Raw genomic sequence first — 17,392 nt, 5'->3', positions numbered from 1 at the left:
TCGTCTTCCCCGAAACATCCGGTTGTTTTTGTTGTTTTTTTTAGCCCAAAATAAAATCTATTCGGGCTTCAGAAAGAGAAGGAGAGGAAAACAACATGTTTTTAAGAATGAAGAATGAATGTTGAGTTTACCTCTTTTCACTTTTCTACAAATGTCAAGCTAGTGTTGTTTGTGCTTCTCACTGCTTAAGTAAACACATTATTTGTGTAATATTTTCATAGTTATTTGCTGCTGTCAGTGTCAGTAGATCCTTAATCATTCGTGTCCACATCATTACATCACTGATAGCGTTTGAATTCACAGTAATCTCTTGGAGAACTGAAGCTGAAATTTACTCAATGAATGAAAATGAAACATAAACTACAATCTGATTTGAATGTGAAGTAAATTCTGCTTTATTTGAACCTATTTTGTATTCATGAAGATAATTAGATAATAAGTTAAATACTGATAACGATAAAAAAACAAAATTACAATTAAAAAAATTATAATGATTTCCCTCAAATATGAGTATACTGTTTTATTTTTGTAATATAATATTTATATTGTATAATAATTCCGTATAGCACCCAAAAAATAATGAAAAACTCATGAACAAAATGGTAAAAAAGCAAATGAATAAGCAAAAATGTTTTACACAGTCCTTAAAGCCTAAATTCTTTTATCTCTATCTTGTGTTGCGTGAAACTTAATTTTTTTTCACTCAATTCATATATTTTACTTTATTGAACACCACTTTTTAGTGAATGTAAAATAGCAAAACGGTATTTTTTTATCCTCTATCCTTTTATCCTTATCATTAATTCTATATTTACCCAATTTTACTTATTTTAATAATTTGTATATGTGTATATATGTGTGTATATATATATATATATTTGTCTGTATATGTATATACAGTGGGGCAAAAAAGTATTTAGTCAGCCACCGATTGTGTCTGTAATTTTCATCATAGGTACACTTCAACTATGAGAGACAGAATGTGAAAAAATCCAGGAATCCACATTGTAGGATTTTTAAAGAATTTATTTGTAAATTATGGTGGAAAATAAGTATTTGGTCACTTCAAACAAGGAAGATCTCTGGCTCTCACAGACCTGTAACTTCTTCTTTAAGAAGCTCTTCTGTCCTCCACTCCTTACCTGTATTAATGGCACCTGTTTGAAGTCGTTATCTGTATAAAAGACACCTGTCCACAGCCTCAAACAGTCAGACTCCAAACTCCACTATGGCCAAGACCAAAGAGCTGTCGAAGGACACCAGGAAAAGAATTGTAGACCTGCACCAGACTGGGAAGAATGAATCTACAATATGCAAGCAGCTTTGTGTGAAAAAATCAACTGTGGGAGCAATTATCAGAAAATGGAAGACATACAGGACCACTGATAATCTCCCTCGATCTGGGGCTCCACGCAAGATCTCATCCCGTGGGGTCAAAATGATCATGAGAACGGTGAGCAAAAATCCCAGAACAACACGGGGGGACCTGGTGAATGACCTGCAGAGAGCTGGGACCAAAGTAACAAAGGTTACCATCAGTAACACACTACAACGACAGGGAATCAAATCCTGCAGTGCCAGACGTGTCCCCCTGCTTAAGCCAGTGCATGTCCAGGCCCGTCTGAAGTTTGCCAGAGGGCACATGGATGATACAGCAGAGGATTGGGAGAATGTCATGTGGTCAGATGAAACCAAAGTAGAACTTTTTGGTATAAACTCAACTTGTCGTGTTTGGAGGATGAAGAATACTGAGTTGCATCCCAAGAACACCATACCTACTGTGAAGCATGGGGGTGGAAACATCATGCTTTGGGGCTGTTTTTCTGCTAAGGGGACAGGACGACTGATCCGTGTTAAGGAAAGAATGAGTGGGGCCATGTATCGTGAGATTTTGAGCCAAAACCTCCTTCCATCAGTGAGAGCTTTGAAGATGAAACGTGGCTGGGTCTTCCAGCATGACAATGATCCCAAACACACCGCCCGGGCAACGAAGGAGTGGCTCCGTAAGAAGCATTTGAAAGTCCTGGAGTGGCCGAGCCAGTCTCCAAACCTCAACCCCATAGAAAATCTGTGGAGGGAGTTGAAAGTCTGTGTTGCTCGGCGACAGCCCCAAAACATCACTGCTCTCGAGAAGATCTGCATGGAGGAATGGGCCAAAATACCAGCTACTGTGTGTGCAAACCTGGTAAAGACCTATAGTAATCGTTTGACCTCTGTTATTGCCAACAAAGGTTATATTACAAAGTATTGAGTTGAATTTTTGTTATTGACCAAATACTTATTTTCCACCATAATTTACAAATAAATTCTTTAAAAAATCTTTTTTTTTCACATTCTGTCTCTCACATTTGAAGTGTACCTATGATGAAAATTACAGACCTCTGTCATTATTTTAAGTGGGAGAACTTGCACAATTGGTGGCTGACTAAATACTTTTTTTGCCCCACTGTATATATGTATCAATGTGTATATATATGTATATATATGTGTGTGTGTATATATATATATGTATATGTGTGTGTATGTATGTATGTATATATATATATACTGTATATATATATATATATATATACTGTATATATAGATTTAAAGGTATATTTATTGTCATTCCTTTCACTTAAAATGTATTTCAGAAACCTATGGAAGATATATAACCATATAAACAATACAACAAATGAGGGATTCAGTAAGTAAAACAATTTTACAATAACATGTTCTAAAAAAGCCGTTTAAAAAGTGCAGATGTATAGAAACTGTTCCCAACGAAGCCAACAAAAGAGGCATGATTAACACCCATGTGTTTAAATGTCATTCACACATTCTGTCTTTGCTTCACTGTCTCTACATGATCTCCGTGATGTTTTCTCCACCTCCTGACTTCCTCATATCACACCTCACTTCCTCTCTGTCTCGACATAGAACTCTGCTGCTCACTGACGGTGACCTCTCTCCTCTTGGCCTGTCCTCTTTCCCACATCTTCACCGTGTGACTCATCACTTCATCCCTCTGTAGTCGCTGCAGTTCATAGCGTCGCCTTTTTGTTCTTGAAAAATCAGCAGCGGAAACACTTTGACTTCCACTCATCAAGAATCCACACGGGATTCAAGAACTCTTCCTCACCTCGACTCTGGTATTTTGAGGTGTAACTGCTATTCCACTACTAATCATCTGCCGTTTCCAATTACTACCATTTCACCTGCCAACAAAGTTGGGTGATATTTAATATATAAATACACTGAGATATTGCATTGTTTTTTCATGATACTGTAACAGAACTGTAGCAATTTATGATTGTATGTATATATTGATTTTTGGCTTTGAAATGATATTCCATTTTTATCAAAATTGATCATTTGGTCTATATCTAATGGTATATATTTCAATAAAGTGTATATAAAATTAAATAATTCGATTATCTTCAAATTCAATAAACAAGCAAATATTTAATTTTTGGTGTTGCAATTCAACTTTGGCTGCAAGATGGCAGCAGTCATTACGTGTTTCGCAGCTAAAGGAACAATTGAATTGTGCGAGATCTCATCGATGACTGGGGATGAGAGGATACAGTCTTCTCCATCAGCGTTAAAAGCTGATTTTTGATGAACAAATGAAAGCAGTTAGGACTTCGTCAAGTGTCATGTTTTCTGTAAATTCTGCAACACCAGAGTCAAGTACTCGGACAATACTACAAATATATCCTTGTTACTACAGTATCATAATCTGAACACAGCAATATATATATTGTATTGTTGCTCCTCTATCGTAAAATGTATTGGATGGCCAGATTGCCAATACACTCCCCTACAAAAAACAAAAATAAAACATTTATTAAAAAATGGTTATATCCATCCACTAGCATGTACCTGCCAATTTAACTACAATTTAGTACTGACAAAAGCCAGTTACAATGAAAACGTTTCCAGTACTTCTGTTACATTTTGTGAAAAATATTTTTTTTTGTCTTGAAGTTCAACTTCGGACACTGTTTGAGCTCCAGCAACGTTTCAAAGGTCGCCTTCGTTTTCTCTCCCTCATGCTTTCTCTGTCTGCTGGTTTATCCTGAATGCATCTTTCCTCACAACAACCTGCTGAGAGTCTGTACCTCTTCTTTTCTTTCCTTCATTTTCCTGAAACTCCCCTTCAAAGCCTCGTTCCACCATCCGTTCTCCTCGTCCTCCTTTCTTTTTCCCTGATGATGCACCTCCTTTCCAGTTCACTCGGTGCTTTCAGGGATTTGAATAAAGAGATAATTTCCGTAAGGTTGATGCTTCAAATCCACGAATCTCAAAGCCGTCTGGACGAGTCTTATCGCTCCAGATAAGACGATGCCACACTCAGGGTTACTTCACTAAAGTAGCACAAGGATAGATTTCTTGAACGAGGTCCTAAATTATTAAGATCCGCATAAAGCTTTTATTGTCATTTTGAAGCGAGGAGACGTTTTTCTTTTCAGACTCAACAATTGCCCTTAATAAGCTGTTATTTGCATGCGGCGCTCACTGGTTGATAAGCGGCGCTGGCTGCACTACAAACACCAGCCCGTTATAAAACACGGATTAGAAACAGTGATATGCCGCTCGCCATGTGATCATATAAACTCATTTGAAGTGACATTCTGCTAGAATTACTCCTCATTATCCACCAACTGTCGTGTTTAAATCGGAATTGACGGCTGAACCGAGTCTTTGTTTTGCTCTTTAGGCTTTCCTTTTGTGATCGCTGCTCCTCCGCACGACTGCCAACCTTGTCTGCGTTTCGAATAGAAAATAGTCACAGTCGTTGTTATGTTTATTTATTTTTTTCTTTTCGATACATTTTATGCCACACGCTCGATTGTTAGTCGTGCTCTGGACGGACAACCCGCTGATCTCAGCCCCGGCTTTGTGATTGCAGGAGATAAAAGCTGTTCTCAGATGTAAAGGATGTGAAGAGTTGAATATGTCCTTTACCATTCTTTTAGATTTGAGATAAAAGCAGCCCTCGAGTTTCAAGAAAATACACTTGACTGCAGACTGAGCCTTTGTTGTGTTCGAGGTAAAACATAGCGCTTTAAAATGAGAACAAGAGTCTGCAGTCAAACGCCACCACAGACTGTTTTTTTTTTTTTTTAAAGATTCAGATATGTACATTAAACAGGCTTGTTTGGCTCCTAAATACACAGAAAACTATCTTTTTATATTATTTAAAAAATATATATAGCAACATGCAACGTTGTTAAAACATCTTTTGAGAGAAAAAAGATGGCTGGATAAACTTTATTGATCCCTCTGAAGATCTCCTTCAGGAAATTTTTTTCCCAGCTCACAGCAACACAGACGATAGATTCATGAAACGAGAACAAAGTGCAATAAAAAGAAAGTGCAAGATGTCACAATCTAAATCTAAAGATAAAAAACATAGATCAAAGAAAAAGGATACAAAGATTAACATGGAAAATAATCATATTTTCACTCAAATCCTGCCCCCAAACTCAGAATTAAACAGTCTAATAGCACGAGGAATGAATGAGTCCCTGAGTCTATTAGTGTTTCATCTGGGGAGGAGCATTCGTGCTCCATCTGCTTTGCTGTTCACTGATAAATAAATAGAGAGGGAGTGTCATTTTTCAGGGAAATTCAATATTCCATAGTCTGTGTTATTGCGAATGTTGGTAAGACTCCAAAGCTGTACACAAAACAACAGTATAAAGTGCAAACGCTTCAAATCTGTTCATTTGTAATTTATCCATTGCGATATAGAATTAAATGAAGTTATTATGGAGCAAGAAGAGGATGAGTTCCGGCGGATTATCTTAATCATTCTTATTAAATATGTATTAAATAGGCTATGTTTGAATGTCCACAGGGCGCACGGTGGCGCAGTGGTTAGCCTCACAGCAAGAAGGTTGCCGGTTTGCTTCCAGGTCGGGAGGGAGCCAACTTGTGACCTTTCTGTGTGAAGTTTGTTGTTGTACCTACAGAGGTTGATTGGGAACTCGGGAATTATCTCTCTTTGTGTGTCCTTTGACGGACTGGCGTCCTGTCCAGGGTGTCCCCCGCCTCACGCCTGAAGAAACTGTTATAGGGATTAAGCAACGGAAAATAAATGAATGTTCACAACGGGTCTTCTGCCTCCCTTTGCACCCCCTTACAATTGTTTTAATTAGATTAAATTCTGAAATGTATATAATGCATATGCTTTATATTGAATCAAATTTGGACTTCTTGCTTTTTCATGGGGGTTTATCTGCCCCCCTTGTACCTCCTTTTCCTAATATATACAATATATATATATAATATATACAATACTGGCAATAAACTGGTGAAATATTTTAGAAAAACCCATTTCACGTGAAAATTATGCAGTTCAATGTCTCATTGTAAATAAAAGCTTAGATACAACAAACAACTGAGGTCAAAAAACATGCATGTGTTCAATATTTAAGCAACATGTATTGTAAACTCTTCAACTGTGTCGCAAAAGTTCAAATAAATGTATGGTACTTGTAGGTCCCTTTGCTTTCACTCTTCTGCACCGTTTATCCAAAACCGGCTTAATAGTGTTTGGCCATGCCTTGTTTTTAAGTTCACCATCTTGTTCTTTTTTCCCTAAAGTAGTTCTGGCATAGCTTGGACGTATGTTTAGGGTCATTATCTGCTTCTCTGCTTCTATCTACTTGAGCTTCTCCCAGTTCCTGAGGTCTTTTTGGTGCTGAGGGAAACTGTACTTACAATACCTTGACTTTCTTCACAATTTCTATGCTCAAATGTTATGATGGTCTGTCTCTCTTCCATTGTTGATTCTCCTTGTCTAGCCATTTCTATGGTAACACACTACTTTCTGCAGTACAATACCGTTCAAATGATGCTCACAAGGGTATTGTTCCAACACTACTTGTAGGCAGACAGTTGGAATACCTTTAGGAATTGGTAGGACCGACCTTTAAAGCTCGATTGCTGAAGCACAGCTTGAAGTTGTTAACCCATTTCTTGATCCCTAAAAAAAACAAATCTGAAATCAGGATCAGAAACTTTTATTGTCATTGTTTTTAACACTTATTTTTTTGTTTTGGGTAATCTCACCTCTTTTTTTTACCTCTAGCAATTCACTACTTACCAATTCAAGATATTCATTGCACTTTAACAGCTGGAATTTCAATTAAAAACTGGAAAACATATGAACGCTAAATGCATTTATTATTACTGAACATCTCATTTCATCACTTCCTTTTGGATTATTTTTTCCGTTGGATTTATCAAACAACAACATTCATCACTATTTTCTTTCGGACTTGGCCGCAGAAATAATAACTTTGATTGCAGATCAAGGTTCTTCTGTATCGATCGCATCTGTTGTTGTTGTTTTTTTTCCTCTCTCGCAAGAGTGCTCTCAGTTAATAAAATATGACACGATGATGACGTGAAGATGCGTTTCTGTACTCGTGGCTCTCACAGAGTATGACTGAGGCGGATTCACTTCTTCAGTGTGCCATGACGTTTTGTTTTATTAAACATCTGCGTCCATATGATGTTTTATTTTGTAAATTATGACATGAGTTTCTTCATCTTAATGTTATCATTGTGGCTCAGGATTTTGATGGTACTTTTATTTATTTTTCCTAATGAGCAGGATAACATTAACACTAGAAGTCCTTGTCAATGTCAATAAGTCAATGTGTTTTTTTAGGTTGAGATTTAAACTAAATATGTGTTACTAACAAGAGTGTCAGTGAATGTTAAAAGAACACAACGAATGTTATGGCACTTGAGTTCATAATGGAAAAAGAATATTAAAATAAAATGCACTTTACACTAGTTTTGGATTCATTCAAAAGATTTTGTGTCGTAAAATTTTGCATGTACAATCAAAAATCATGTGATCGACTAGACCTTATAAAATAACCACAGGAAGATGAGGGAAATGCATAAGAAATATTATAATGAAAGTTCAATGACTTATTCAACAAAATAAAAGGTCGTTGAAGGAAGGATACATTAAAAGAGTGTAAGATGTTCTCTTTGTTGTGAGGAAACTCCATTTTGCATTCCGAAATCAAAGATTTAAAAAATAGCTGCTTAAAATACTGTCTATCTTGTATTTTTGTATCCTGAAGTGACTAAAGGGTTTTATTTGTGTTTTAATTGATCTGCTACAATTAGGTTGTGATTTACCAGTAACTAGATCTTTGACTTTCTTTCTTTTTGGCTAAACACAGAATCTGTAAAATTATGGCTGGAAATTAATTGTTTGTTTTGTTCATTTTTGAGTTAAAGTAGGTGTCAATAGAAAGGTGCAAATGTCTCACCAGTGATGAGTTGTTTGTGTTTTTCCACAAATTAGGCCGACTTTCTGGTATGTGCTTGTGCTGTGTTTCTTGCTGAGTCATGCGCTTGTCATGTCATGAAGCTGAACCAGGAAGTGAAATACGTTGTCATTTTCAGCCGGACACCGTATGATTGTGATGTTTTTTTTTTTTAAAGAGAATCAATCCTGTGTTTGTGTAGCTTTAAGAATTGACACCATAGCGTCGGAGTAAAGCAACCTACTCACTTGTTCATACATCCATCCAGATTTTGGCTTTTGTTTTTGTTAGTCTCGTTAGATTTTTATTTTCTGTCTAGCTTCAGAACTCTTTGTCACTTTCTTTTATTTACAATATGCATAGACGTTATAAGGCAGCTTGAGAGACTGATTTTCCTTCTCTCATCCACAGGCTCGGCGAAGAAGCATGTGATGACTCACGCCAAGCAGAAAGGTTCCCCCGGGCAGAGCCACGCAGCTGCCGAGTGGTGGGACGGCTCCCCTCCGGGGCCACATGGTGGCGCTATGGGCGGCGGCGTGGCCGAGCGGTCGCTGAGGTTCGGAAGGACCAAGAAGATCAGCGAGGTCGTCAAACAAGGGAAAGGGAAGGTGAAGACGAAAATGAGCCACGACGGAGACCCGGAACTGAAGATCCACGGCGGTTTCGTCAAGAAACGGGACAGGAAGCTGTATCCTCTGCGGGGGCGGGCCGGGGGGTCGGAGGGGGGAGGACTCAGCTGTCATGTCCTCCTCACCAGACTGGAGAGCACCAGGGAACTTAAAAGCGCCGAGCAAAAAGCAGTCAATTTGCTCCGACACAAATCCAAGAAAGTTAAAAGTAGCACTCGAGACGAGGCGACGCCACCAAAAAACAAATCACAGTTCAGCCCCCCGGTAAAAGGGGGTTTTATCGTCGATCTACAACCACGCAAGCGGCGGCTCGCGTCCTTAAACGCCGAGGCGGTGAACAGTCTCCTGCTTGACCGAGCGACTGACCTACAGCCGGCTGCCAAGCAGCCCAAAAAACAGGAAGAACCCTCGAACGCTAGTGTTTCTTTAGACGCGGATCCAAGCAGAATTGGCCACTCTGGAGGTCAAAGGTCACACAGAGGAAACGCCAACACGGGTCCGAAGCAGGAGCAGTGCCAAAGCTCGAAGAAGGCCAAGAAGACCAAAGCATGCCGGGTCGAGGAAACGCAGGCCGCGAGTCTGCAGATCCTGAACGCTCCCGCCCCGAGGAGACTGGCGGGCCTCAACGCCGCCGCCTTGCTGAAGCTGACCAGCACCTCCGCGACCAGTAAGCAGCGCGCGAAGCCCACGGCTACTGTCACGGCAGAATGTAAGTCCTCCTCTGTGAGCTCGAAACCGCAGTCCAGAGTGAAACACAAAGATCGCTCGCAGAAGAGCGGGAAGAGTGACCCGCCCGTCCACAGCAGCTGCACCGTGTGCAAGAAGAAGGCCGACTTCGAGGACAAGGTGGAGTGGGAGATCGGCAACTGCACGCACAGACTCACCAAACCGGGGTACCAGTCCCGGAGCATGCTGGGGTACCCCTTGAAACAAGTGAAGGAGGAGCAGCTGGAGACGGAGCTGAGTCCATACTACTGCTGTCCACCGGAGGGCTCAGTGGAATACTGCCATCGCTTGGCCTTCTTCCTCGGCCAGCAAACCTACGGGGAGTCCAAAGACCCGGCGCTGAACTCGGCCATGACCCCCGTGAAACGCGAGTGCCTCGTCACGTCACCGTCCCTGACGCACCCCCACCCGCACACCGCCCTGACCCTCAGTCCGCACCCATGCCTGTGCACCGCCGAGCACTGCTTCTCCAGCTACTACGTGCACATCGCCCACCCGACTCACACTGGAACTACGTCAGCAAGTCTGAACCCCCAACCTCTGAACTATGCCCCGTCCAACATGTGCCCGAACAGGATGACCGACTCGAAGGTGATGGGTCCCCGGATGTCGCACCCCCCGGGGCTCCCTCCTCATCCGGCGTACTGCAATTCCGTGGGGTCCCCCTGTTACAACGAGGCGTGCGGGATCGGGGGATACACCTACAGGGCCATGCCCCCCGTCAACAACAGGGGGTGCTCTTTTAGCACAGGATGTACCGGGTGTTCGCACGGCATCAAAACAGGTAACTACTTCCCCATTGGTTTGGTATTTGGATTTGATCAGAATTAACAGAGAAAGAAAAACATATTTTTTTGAAGTTTTTTGTGTGATTGACAACTTGTGTGTGGAAGTATTTCAGTGTCGTCAGAATATTGAATAGTTGAATTTGCCGTTTGAAATTTAATTGAAATATTAAGGGTTGAAATTGTTTTATTTAATAATTGAATTAAAAAGAATTGTATTTTCAAAATTAATCAATTTCTTAAAAATAATAATAATAAGCCTTTAATATTTAATATAAGAATGTAAGTAAGTAAGTAATTTTTATTTATATAGCGCTTTTCCAGACCAGGGTCACAAAGCGCTTAAAAAATCAAAACAATATTCAATAAAGTATATACTTTAAATATCAAGACAAAACTGATAACACAACAGGAGTTCCAGAAAATCAAGGAAAAGCCTGAACAAATAATATGTTTCTTAAATTAATTCATTCATTAATGTTGGTATAAAAGTCAATCAAGCTACTTGTTCGAACTTTCAGCCAATCAGACGACATAGAAGCATTAATTATATAATATACTATATTAAACATTTTTTAATTGAATTCAAATGGCTACGAATGAAAATATATCCAATTTAGAACATTTATTTTGTAATTATTGGAGTTAGATTATCAGACTCTATGTGTAAAAGGATGCTTAAATTATAAAACTATTGTAAAAATATTCTGATGGCACTGATATACTATATTTTTTGAATTGTTGTTGACCGTGTGGTTCCTCTTCCAGAAGGTTACTCCTCCCATCAGGGCGACCACAGCTCCTCCCTCCTGGTCTCCCCGTCCTTGCCCCTCTCCAGCTGCCCTCTCTCCACCGCGCCCACTTCCACTCAGACCAACTCCCACCTGCTGACCCCCGTGTCGGGTCGGGAGCCGCCTCAGGCCCGGTTAAAACTGGCCACAGAATGTCCCCAGAGCCCCAAACCCTCCAACGGCTCCCTGTCGGACGCCCGGGCACGAGTGGCCCAGAAGCAGCCGGCAGATGTGGCGAGCCTTGGCGGCAGCAGGCAGAAGAAAGTCAGCCGCAGACGTGCCACCAATGGCTGGAGGCCCGTTGGAGGTCCCACAGAGAAGGAGGTTTTTATCGCGGTAGGTTTATCTGGGAGCTTTCTGAGCTGACCCTGGAGTCGGCTGCTGTTATACTGTATGTAGTTCTGTCCCTGTGAGGTCGTTCGTCATCAAATATGTATAGAAAAAAACATGAAACATAGATTCATTCCTGACGTTCAATTAGATACATTTTCACTTGTTTTTTAAATTTAAATTAAATGTATTCAATGTCAAAAAAAAGGTCAATATTTTTGAATTAAAGTGGATTTATTTCTCTATAAAATGCGATGAACCTGGTTATGAATCAGCTTAGATTTTTATTTCTGGTTATTTAATTTACTTGGAAGGATTTCTTTTAATTATATATTTATTCCACCTTATTTTTTATATTCTGTATTTTAACGTGCAAACATGTTTATTCAAGAATAAAAACTACTCATAAATGCACAATTTATTTTAATAAATGCAGCTCTTTTAAATAACATTTAAATATTTGTGGGAAATGCCTAAAAATATTTAGATTTTGTTCTCTTGTTCTCATGGGTTTGTTATATTTTCATTACTTTCATATAACACCCATTTATTTATATATAAATATTAAACTTAACAAGTGCTTCCTACTGTGCCTATGAATCATTTTTAATAAATCACAAATTTTCTTGTAATTGTAATTAAAGATGGGAAATATACAAAGGTATTTTTATCCCTTTCTTAAAAGTCTGAATCATAATTATTAATTTATATATATTTTTTTTGAATGTGCTATTTATTTAAATTAATATTAGCAATTAATATTTTATTTAATCATTTATCCACACAACAAAAAAAAACTGTTTTTGATTCTGAGTACAAAGTAAAACCTGTCGACATGATGACCTCACGCTTTAAAAATACTTCAAATATTTGTTGCACATTTCTACTCAGATGGTGATTTGTGTGTCTCTGTGCGTCTCAGGGAGAGGACGAGTCCGCCCTGCGGCAGTGTTACGAGGGAGTCGAGAGGGACGGTGAAGTGATCCGGGTCAGAGACACGGTTCTGCTTCGGTCCGGCCCCAGGAAGAAGTCGCTCCCTTACGTTGCCAAGATCTCGGCTCTGTGGGAAGACCCGAAAACAGGTGAGCGAGGGCGGCAGGGTGTCGAGAAACGTCTACGGTTCGTCTGCACGCTCCGGTGAACAAGGAGGCTCATGTTGTGTTTCCGTGGCAGGAGAGCTGATGATGAGCCTCTTCTGGTACTACCGACCCGAACACACGCAGGGAGGCCGGGATCCCAGCGCTCACTGTCAGGTGAGACCTTCAAAATATTAACTCGTCTCATTATAGCTTCAACCAGTTGGTCATTTGCAGACGTTCGACAGACTTGTTGGTCGTTGTTATTTAAAAAAAGCAATAACTGCTAAATCATGTTCACAGCAGGCCCTTACTGTTGCTGGTTGTCTGTAAATATGACTTTTTAAAGTAGAAAACAAATACAAGGTTATTGTTGCTGTGTGGGTGTAATGATGAATTACATTTAGAAATGGTTTATTTCTAAAGATTTTTATTATTAGTGTTAACTGATGACTTAAAGTCACTATTTTCACTAACTAAATAAAGATTATATTGTGATGGCTGTAAGGTTTGTATTATGTATAAACATTTTAAAAAAATAACAAGCTTAAGACACAGTCTTAACACATGAATATATTTTTCCATGTGTTTTTTAAAATATTATATTCCTTTATTTTATTAATTAAATTAAATTTCTTATCATTTATCCATTTTTTTTATTTCCTTCAACCACTAATTTAAACTTTGATTTTATCAGTTATAAACAACAATGGTTTAATGGAAATAAAAAACAGAAAGTAGACATTACAGCAAAATAAACCCAAATAGGTATAAACAATAAAAAAAAGCATAATAATACCTAAAAAGGAAAATAAAAAGAAACAAAAATAGTAATATAGAGTTTCTTATATAGTGTTTTAAAGACTTTCACGTTCTTTATAGTCCATGTTGTTGGAAAAGTGTCTTCTTTTGATGGACAAAAAAAAATAATTATAAAATAAAAATGTAAGTAAATAATAGCAAACTGTCAGAACATCTAAGTATAATATAAAGGCAGTTATTTTTTTTAAATGTGTAGAAACCCAAAAATATATAAATAAAGTCTCAAATAAATAAGTTATACCTAGATTTTTGACAATTATAATATATTGTCATAAGTACATAATAACATTTACCCACATCCGTCTAAAAGGGCCGTCCTTAGTCCAACAATCGAGAAACATTATTACTATTGAAATAAGCCCTTAAATAGCCATTATTAATGTCATAAGTAATACATGGTTAACATCAATAAAAATATAGTGATTTCACGGGGAATCTGTCAAATATGTCAGTCAATGACCCTCAAATAAAGAGGGTGTGTGAGTGAGTATTGAGGGGGGGTGATAAGCCTCTTTAATAATAGCATACAGTCTACTTAGTAATTACATGTTGCCCGACATGTGACATTATGATTTAATTGAGGGCCTCAAACCAACACCCACCACGTTCCAAATATAAACAGAACAACCGACGAAGTCTCATTACTGAAAGTGCAATATCTGCTTTCTATTAAAGCAGCAGTGAGCTCATCAAAAAGGCTTTAGGAGCGATAAGGATGCGAGCTGTGTTGTGTAATTGTTAATATCACATCCCACCTACGACGGCGCAGTAATCCATCAGGATCACTCGCTGTCGGTGGAAATCACCCACCACTGAGATGTGTAGAGGATTTAACTCCCTGCAGACTGACACAGATGGTAAATAAATACTGTCCTAATTTAAAAGCAGAGGGTTTTTTTTATTAAAAGCATCTTTGCCGTGGAATAACTGACGTGTAGTTAACAGAAGGAAAGAAAAATGCTGTGATATATTCATGAATACTGCAATCTCGCTTGGAGTTAATATAAAGATTTCCATCGTGCTCTATATATTTCGATTGAAAACAAGGAGCAAATAAAATGTGTGCAGCAGATTATTTTTTAAATGATTAAGAAATGGTATTTTAATTAGAAAACAACATATCAATTATATTCAGTGTACTTTCCACTGGAAAAAGCTAACTAACCTAATGTTTTAAAACATTTCTGAAATAAATGTCTATGGCTTTACATTATTTTTATTGCACAGAAAAAAACTTGTTTTCCTTTGTTGATCATTTTTGCTCAACTTTGCCGACATTTTTTGAATACTTCCGGCTCAACATTAAATCAAACTCTATAAATTCTGCTATATTTATTAATTTATATTAATTTGCTATATTTATTTTTTTGTGAAAAATTGCTGTATTTGCTGTGGCTATTGAAAAAAAACAATCAATAAAGTTCTACCTTACCTTACCTTACCTTAAATTCGCCAAAACCACCTAGTATTCATATTTCTAAAAAAGTTATATTTTGATTAACCACAACTTGATCAGAGAAAAAAGGTAGATTTTTTGATTTGGTATTTGATGAGTAAGAATGACAAACTGGTCGATTACAACTTTTTGTTTCCTGTTCTTCAAAATAAAAGCCTAATGGACGTGCTGAAGATGGACCGCCATATTACCGATGTAGATCAACTTTATTATTGATCCCTCTGGAGATCTCCTTCGGGAAATTGTATAATTGTTTTTTTGGTGTGAATGTAGCCCATAAAATGTATAGTATATGTAGCTTTTTGAGATCCGACTACTAAATACAGTCAAAAGGACACATGTGGCCCTCAGACCAAGGTTGAGTCTAAGGTTTTAATGGTTTTAGCACCAACTACAGGGCATATCTCCACTTAGAATTTTAAGAATACACGTTGATTCTTTACTCGGCACTAAAATACAGATAACGAGAAATCCGAGCCGCTCTAGTAGAAGAACTCACATTGATGGAATCTACTGACTCCTTCAAGAAACATCTTGAAACATTCTTATTTGTTCAGGCTTTTCCCTGATTTCCTGTGTTTGTCTTATGTTGTCTTGAACTTTTAGAGTTTTTAAATTTGTAGGTATTTTTAAATGTGTATTGCTTTTTTTAAATGTGGTCTAGCAAGGCGCTTTCCAAATAACTATTACTTACTATTTTATTTGAACAATGTATAATCATCTTAAAAACAATACAAATAGTAATGAATACGTTTTGATTTAATTTACAGTACAGTGCATTTTATTTCTTTATATTAACTCTGCCAAGGTTTTGTGGTCGTAGTAGTTGATCTGTCGCAAAATAACAGAAAAAAAAAACAGATTTTAATGAAGTTTTCAGGATATTTAGATGATGGGACAAAGAACAAATGCCTTTGTCTGTTTTCTGAATTACCATCTGGTTCCACAAGTCACTTGAGGATTTCTTCATTTTTGTGGTACAGACTTTCTGGAAGTGTTGTGCAAGCAAGTGTTGAGATATAGATAAAATAAATGTAATTAAAATCAGAAACTAACTTTCAAAGATTTTCTCCACCCGGTCCGATGCAACCTGCCCGGTTTAATCCGGCTTTAGAAGCCCCCGACTCGATGACAGATGTATTCGCTCCACAGCATCAGGGTCTCCTCCTGCAGGAGCTGCAGCGATGCACCGTGACAGACCTATTTAGCCGCGCTCGGCTCGTAACTACCGGCGTCAATAAAGAAAACACAACAAGCCTTTTGTTAGCGGCTAATGAAAACATCGTGATAATATCCTCCCCGAATCCTACCAGCGGGGTCCCCCCCGGCCGGCCCTGTGTGTTCGCTCGCTTTTCCGTCTGGATTTTTTTTCTGGCATGAAGAAAGAAGTTTAAGGTGTTTCTGCGCAGAAGGTGTCGACACTAAGCGCCGAGATAATGCGGCGACATCATTATCTGTGTCGGCGCAGCCTTCAGACTGTTGAATAGCGACGAACCTCTCGGTGAAACCACAATGTCACAGGCGATGCTATCTGGAGCACTTGAGTCCGACACAGAGGAAATGGGCCTTGAGAAGGAAAAAAAAAAAAAAAAAAACCTGCTCGTGTTACGGTCGACGATGGAAGGAGTGGAAGCTTCTCGGTTTGACTGTCGCTCACAGACACATTACTCATGAGCAATTTGGTTTTTTGCTCTGCAAGTGCTATTTCAGGCGGCCGTGATGGCAAACAAATGCAGGAAGTGAGATTGTTCTGTTGCTGTTTTGCAGAATGAGATTTTCGCCTCTCGACATCAGGACGAGAACAGCGTGGCCTGCATCGAGGACCGATGCTACGTCCTCCCTTTAGCCCAGTACTGTAGGTGAGTACACAACTACGCACCTCCTGCTGACCCACAACTCTCACGGCCTGGTGACGATTGTTCTTTCACTGAAGGGAATCGGTGACGACCTACAAAAAAACAACTATTTCTTCTTCTCGAGAACAACATGAAAAATATAAATATAGAAACAAATACATATTTTATACTTTGTGTGTTTATGTTTTTATTAGTTTTTACAACATTTTGCACTGAAACTTTTTAATAATATATTATTTGAATCATGGTTATTTTATGGATTATATTCCAATACAGTATGTGAGAAGTAAATTACTTTTATTTTTTTTGTTATTTACAATTAACATGCAAATATTCTTTGCTTTGATCATTTTAGTGTTGCAGTTAAACTTGTGGCCGCTGGTCATTATATCCTTAGTTGCAGCCAAAGGAAAAATTAAATGCCACAAAATCTTGGCGTTGACTGAGGACGAGAGGATACAGTCGACTCCAGAAGCTTTTAAAGCTCATGTTTGGACATATTTTGGTTCAGGAGTCATGTGGTCTGTAAATTCTGCAACTCCAGACTCAAGTACTCAGACAATACTACAAATATATCCTTGTTACTACAGTATCACTATATATTGTAATATTCTGTTACCCCTCAGAAGTAATGGAGGA

At 38.5% G+C, this 17,392-nt stretch overlaps 1 protein-coding gene across 3 annotated transcripts in view; it reads left to right on the top strand.

Annotated features, from left to right (window-relative positions):
• The window catches only part of LOC148062327 (bromo adjacent homology domain-containing 1 protein), a 47,297-nt gene that overhangs the window by 28,850 nt on the left and 1,055 nt on the right, over positions 1–17,392 (top strand). For all 3 annotated transcript variants that reach the window (XM_087778743.1, XM_087778744.1, XM_087778745.1), the window contains exons 2-6: positions 8,694–10,421; positions 11,191–11,549; positions 12,466–12,625; positions 12,717–12,796; positions 16,665–16,756. In XM_087778743.1, the coding sequence (XP_087634869.1) occupies positions 8,714–10,421; positions 11,191–11,549; positions 12,466–12,625; positions 12,717–12,796; positions 16,665–16,756 (2,399 nt within the window). In that variant the 5' untranslated portion in view covers positions 8,694–8,713. The remainder of the gene's footprint in view (positions 1–8,693; positions 10,422–11,190; positions 11,550–12,465; positions 12,626–12,716; positions 12,797–16,664; positions 16,757–17,392) is intronic.

Source organism: Callionymus lyra, chromosome 17 (genome assembly GCF_982586985.1).
Source record: "Callionymus lyra chromosome 17, fCalLyr1.hap1.1, whole genome shotgun sequence".
Lineage (NCBI taxonomy): Eukaryota > Metazoa > Chordata > Actinopteri > Syngnathiformes > Callionymidae > Callionymus > Callionymus lyra.
This window is presented reverse-complemented; position numbering and strand designations above follow the sequence as displayed.